At 34.4% G+C, this 5,872-nt stretch overlaps 1 protein-coding gene across 4 annotated transcripts in view; it reads right to left on the bottom strand.

Annotated features, from left to right (window-relative positions):
• LOC106468182 (calcium-binding protein E63-1-like) overlaps positions 1-5,872 on the bottom strand; it is a 36,841-nt gene that overhangs the window by 4,194 nt on the left and 26,775 nt on the right. For 3 of the 4 annotated variants that reach the window (XM_022396488.1, XM_022396490.1, XM_022396489.1), the window contains 3 exons: positions 5,210-5,353; positions 1,946-2,082; positions 887-998 (listed from right to left, as the gene is read on the bottom strand). In XM_022396488.1, coding sequence (XP_022252196.1) covers positions 887-998; positions 1,946-2,082; positions 5,210-5,353 — 393 coding nt within the window. Of the gene's footprint in view, positions 1-886; positions 999-1,945; positions 2,083-5,209; positions 5,354-5,475; positions 5,524-5,872 lie in introns of those variants that run through there. The other variant, XM_022396491.1, reaches the window with a different exon arrangement.

Below are 5,872 nucleotides of genomic sequence, written 5' to 3'. Positions count from 1 at the left end.
CAGCCGGAGTACATCAAACATGAGGACGTTTTTTTTTATTACTAATGCTAATCAACAGCCGGAGCACATCAAACATGAGAACGTTTTTTTCATTACTAATGCTAATCAACAGCTGGAGCACATCAAAAATGAGAACGTTTTTTTTTATTACTAATGCTAATCAACAGCCGGAGCACATCGAACATGAGAAGGTTTTTTTAGTACTAATGCTAAATCAACAGCCGGAGCACATCAAACATGAGAAAGTTTTTTATTACTAATGCTAATCAACAGCTGGAGTACATCAAATATGAGAACGTTTTTTTTTATACTAATGCTAATCAACAGCCGGAGTACATCAAACATGAGAACGTTTTTTTTTTATTACTAATGCTAATCAACAGCCGGAGCACATCAAACATGAGAACGTTTTTTCATTACTAATGCTAATCAACAGCCGGAGCACATCAAACATGAGAACGTTTTTTTCATTACTAATGCTAATCAACAGCCGGAGCACATCAAACATGAGAACGTTTTTTCATTACTAATGCTAATCAACAGCCGGAGCACATCAAACATGAGAACGTTTTGTTATTATACTATTATTAATCTACAGCTGAGTCACTTTGATCGAACACGCGAAAGCATTTATTATTATTACGGATGTTTATTCTAAACAGTACAATATGACTTATAAATCCCTAAAATAGAGCCATTAGCTAATGATTGTGTTTTAAAACATTGTCTTTAAAAACAATCACACGTGGAAAAAAAGACAAGGAAATTTACAACAGTGCCCATCATCCAAATTCACTTTTACGTAGCCATATTGAACTGTATAAAAACAGAAATATTAACATTAAATAGAAGTTAAATTAACAAGATTTAGATAACTGCATCATACCTTCATAGTTTATCCTACCGTCGTTGTCTACATCTGTCACTTTGAGAAGTTCATCCAGCTGCAAATCCGATAGGGGCTCACCTATCATTTCCATGGCAACACGTAGTTCGTCCTGGACGACAGAATTATAGGAAATGTTGTGAACAACTAGATAGGCAGATAGATGGCTAGTTATATGAATTCTTAATACTTCTAAAAATACCATTATATAATATTTTTTTCAAATGTACTTATGGATACATTCATCCAATTAATATCATTAAATCAATTTTGAATTTGAAAACATGAAATCAAAGTACGGTAAACACTAGAGAAACCACCTTTGCCGGAAAGTGGAATATGCAGGGTCCACCGTTAGGTGTCTCTCCACACTCATATAAAAGAACATTTACAATGCAAATTTATGAATAAACCCAGTATCATTTTACAGATTCTCGAAATATTGATTTTAACTTTAATCATTTTAAGATTATCAGTACATACCAAAATGATGAACAACTGAAAATCTGTCAATATCTCATCTAATTAATTTTAATGTGAACCTCAAGTGCATCGTAGAGAGTTATGATAAGCCTAAAATACATATTCTTTGATAGATTGTTTAGGCAGAGTATTCATGATGAAACTTTGTAGAATGGATGGCAACTACCTGTTGTAGAGACACGAGTGATGACGAAAGGCGGAAGACTTTCGAAACGTCGTCCTCTACACTCGTGTCTCTACAACAGGCAGTTGCCATCCATTATACAAAGTTTCAAGCCTAAAATATTTCACTCACTCATCAGAAAAGAACAAAAAACAGCTGTAAATATTAATATAAACGAATTTACTAGCTGTATCCTTCGCCTGGGTTTATAATGATAATTAAGGGTTTGGCACTGCGTTGGTGTATTTTACATTACTGACCTATAACCCCATTTCTTACTTTACAATTGAATATACATGCATTAATTCTTACATTTATTTTATTATGAAAAAGTGAATCGGATATCATTATGTATATAACTTTGTCCCTTATCATACTAAATATAATAAACATGCGCTTTATCGTGTGCATACTCTTGTTATAAAACCATTTCTATCTTTGTCAAACACTCTAAACGCTGCTAGTAAGTCCTCCATGACGTCGTCTTTCATTGATATTTGGAGTCTTGCCATCCAGGTCATGAATTCTTCTTCATTGATCAGCCCATCATCTAACAAAAATGATTAAGAAAAAAAAAAGTAAAGCCTTCTTAAAAAAGTGTGAATTAGTTTCAGTAACTAATAATCAATCCTAAGCTATTTCAGTACGAACTAAATTACTTAGGAGTCCATAAAAATGTTGCTTAAATGATACCTAACAAAATATGGAAAAACAAATACTATCAATATTGCAGTTAATACCACTTATTACTACTGGGATTCTCCTATGTATTTTTACTTAGAAAATGAGTAATTTTACCCAACTTTTTTTGATCAGTTCTTTATATTTAATAAAGAAAACATAAAATTACTTAATATTATTCAAAATGTATATCCTATCAGTAACTTAATATTATTCAACATGTATATCCTACCAGTAACATACAGTATGAAAGGAAATCGTTAATTTGAATGTTAAAGAATCAAAGTCTATTAGACTAGGTTGTCTCTTTGTTTGTTTTGAATTTCGCGCAACGCTACACGAGGGCTATCTGCACTAGCCGTCCCTAATTTAGCAGTGTAAGACTAGAGGGAAGGCAGCTAGTCATCACCACCCACCGCCAACTCTTGGGCTACTCTTTTACCAACGGATAGTGGGATTGACTGTCACGTTATAACGCCCCCACGGCTGAAAGGGCGAGCATGTTTGGTGGACTCAGATTGCGAGTAAAGCGCCCTAACCACCTGGCCATGTCGGGCAAGTCTGAGAGCTTATAACGCTAAAAATCGGATTTCGATACCCGAGGTGACCACGGCGCATATAATCCATTGTGTAGTTTGGGATTAGCATCATATATTTGAGAAGTACGTTTTAGTTTTTTTTTTAATCATCATTCAACTGAATATGCGTCCTGAGTTTGTTTAGTTCAATAAAAACAAACCTGATAAGATCAAAGTTTGATTTTGGAAGAATTCATATAATCTTTCTAAAATAATAATTACCAGTTTGTGTAAGTACTCAAGCAACTTCAATGAAATTCTCAGTTAACGTAACATTTTCATAATTATTAATAAAACTACCTATGTCACGCCGTATGTGAATCTATTTTTATCTGTACTTTTAAAGGATTACTGACGTTTTACACTCGTTAATATATCGCTATTATTGCCACTACAACACAAATTAATACATAGTCATAGATAACCTCAATCTTCGTTGGCCATCTTTGAAAGATAATTTAATTAAAAATAAAACACAATTTTATCATAAAGGATGTTTGAAATGCTTCCAAAACATGAATTACGATTCATATAAAGATTTCTGAGCCCACTTGTTGAGATTGATATAAGTAAATGACTATCATACGTTTTATTAGTTTTTTTAATCATACAGTGAGGGGGTCATACATTCGATAGCTTCAAAAATAAACTAGAAACACAGAAAGAACTTCAGATAACTTTACAATAGACCACTTCAAACGTAACAAAGTTTCTATAAGACTTCAAAGCGTTCCCCAACATCCCTGAAGTGCATAAATATGTTTTTAATATTTTTATGTAATTTGTTTGTTAGCTAGAAGTAGCTGCGGATCGTTGATGATAATGTTAAGTTCGGGAAGTTAAGAGAGGCCTAGAACTTCTATAAAATTAAAGGTGTGATGGCCCACTGGGACAGCGGGCAGTTGAGTGGTAGATCGGTATATTTCACGCATTCTTAGAAAATGATTTGAAATTTTAATTGTGTAGCCAGTATGGTAAAACAATTAAAATTTAAAATCAATTTCTAAAAAGTGTCAAATGATCTGGCCGATCAGGCAATTGCCCGGTATCTCAGTGGGCCAATCAACTCTTGATAACGAATTTTCGTGAATATGAGTTAATGTTAAATATAAAGTGAGTGAGTTGTTGTTTCTAGTGTGAACGTGTTAGCTATCGTGCTACTTTGTACAAGTCTGATGATTTTTATGTTCTATAGTACAATAAAGTGGCTGAAAACTTAGGCCTACAATTGACAAGTTACAAAGATGTTCGAGCTTGTACCAACGTTAAAAGAAGAAATAAGTTAAACTGTTCTCGTTTAAATGGACTGAACGTTGCATTATTTTCACCAGATAATTTGAAATTTACCCAAAAAGAAAGAACAACATTACAATATAGGCCCGTCCGCATGGGGGGGGGGCGCACAACGGGGAATACCGAGGTCGCATCCCTATCTTTAATAACGTAAATTAATACATGTAACTGCATTGTTAACACCCGTTAAATACAGCGACCTCTGACTCAAGAAGTAAACTTCGTAATAAGTATAACAAGGCCTACTAGATCTAGATATAGGCCCAGAGTATTTCTACTAGAATCGAGGCAGTCTGGCTAGATCTAGCCTAATAGACCTCAGTCTAACTTGGGCTATATCGCCGACTGGCTGGCCCAATATAGACTGAGTACACGTTGTTTCCTTAATGGTTATTACGCAAAAAAACATTAATTTTACAAAAAAGTAGTCTTACATGGAAACGAGAAAATTATTTTTAAATAATGAGCCTTTTTTTTGGAAACAATAAAAAGAAAATGTGTTTAAAAAGTCGGACTATGAACACGGATAAAATTGTAACTCGATTAGCCAATTTTCATCCATGAAGGATTGAGCTGGACAATCTATTTTCAGGAAATGAAATTGTCAAAGTTACAGAAAATAAAATATATGAAAGTGTACATTTTTAGCACTATTCTTGCCTATTTTTGCATGGGTGTAGTTGAAACTTTGTATACATATTCTTGTTAATGAAATACTGACATTATGTAATATGAGGTGAGGTCAAGGTTGCAGAAAAATATAACTTTACATTTTTGGCCATTTGTTTCACATAGTTTTGATCTCCAGATTTTTTTAATTTTCCGGAGGATGACCCCCCCCCCTAAGGTGGTAGCCTCGCTGCGCTAGGCGACCAGAATACACTCAGGCAAATCTCAATTTTAGTAACCCCCTCCCAAAAAATCCTGCAGACGGGCCTGCAATAATATTTTTGTTTTTCTATGAAATGATTATAGTCATACGACCTTTTAATCAAATAATTAAAATATTCTCTGCTTTGACGATTCCTGTACTAACGCTATATATATATATTTCCACTGATTTTCTTTTTCAGAAAATACATGCGTTTTATATGACATATATAACATAAAAGTAAAGTTACTAACCTCGCATGTTAACTTGATAAAGCACGCGTCGTATCATATTGTCCGTCAAAAGAATTCCCAGACTTTCGAGCATAGCCTTCAGTTCACTAGCGTTTACCCTACCGTCATGGTTCTTGTCCATAAGTACAAACGCTGCTTTAAGTTCTACCAAAAAGCAGAAAAAAAAATACTGAAATTCACATTTTTTAATATCATAAATTGCAGACAGAAGGGAAAAGTAGTACACTTATAATTGTATAATAAAATATAAAGCTACAATTACTGACACTACTTATCACCCTCAGGCCTAATAAAATGTCTAAGTTTCCGACCAAACAATACATTTTTTTAGAATAGTTAGTAAGGGAGATGAAGCGAGCTAGACAAAAAGTAAATGGATGCGTTCTACGTGTTGTGAGCACACGTACTGTAATACTCAGGAAGTGAACCAGCTCTTGACAGTAAGTACTTTTCGTTGTGTGCGGGGACAACAGGGTAGGCTTAGTCACATTTTTGGGTAGCTTCAGTTCCAATAAGCTCCAATCTTCCTTAAGCAGAAGCTGGATTAATGTCATGGTAAAACTTTATGTTGTATATAGGAGAGAGAGCAGAAAACATATAAAAAGACTTGTTGCGAGAACGTCTCTAGCCAGTCCCCCGGGGGCCCGGCATGGCCAGGTGGTT

Source organism: Limulus polyphemus, unplaced genomic scaffold (genome assembly GCF_000517525.1).
Source record: "Limulus polyphemus unplaced genomic scaffold, Limulus_polyphemus-2.1.2 Scaffold2905, whole genome shotgun sequence".
Classification (NCBI taxonomy): Eukaryota; Metazoa; Arthropoda; class Merostomata; order Xiphosura; family Limulidae; genus Limulus; species Limulus polyphemus.
The sequence above is the reverse complement of the archived record's forward strand: the minus strand, read 5'-3'. Positions and strand labels throughout refer to the sequence as shown.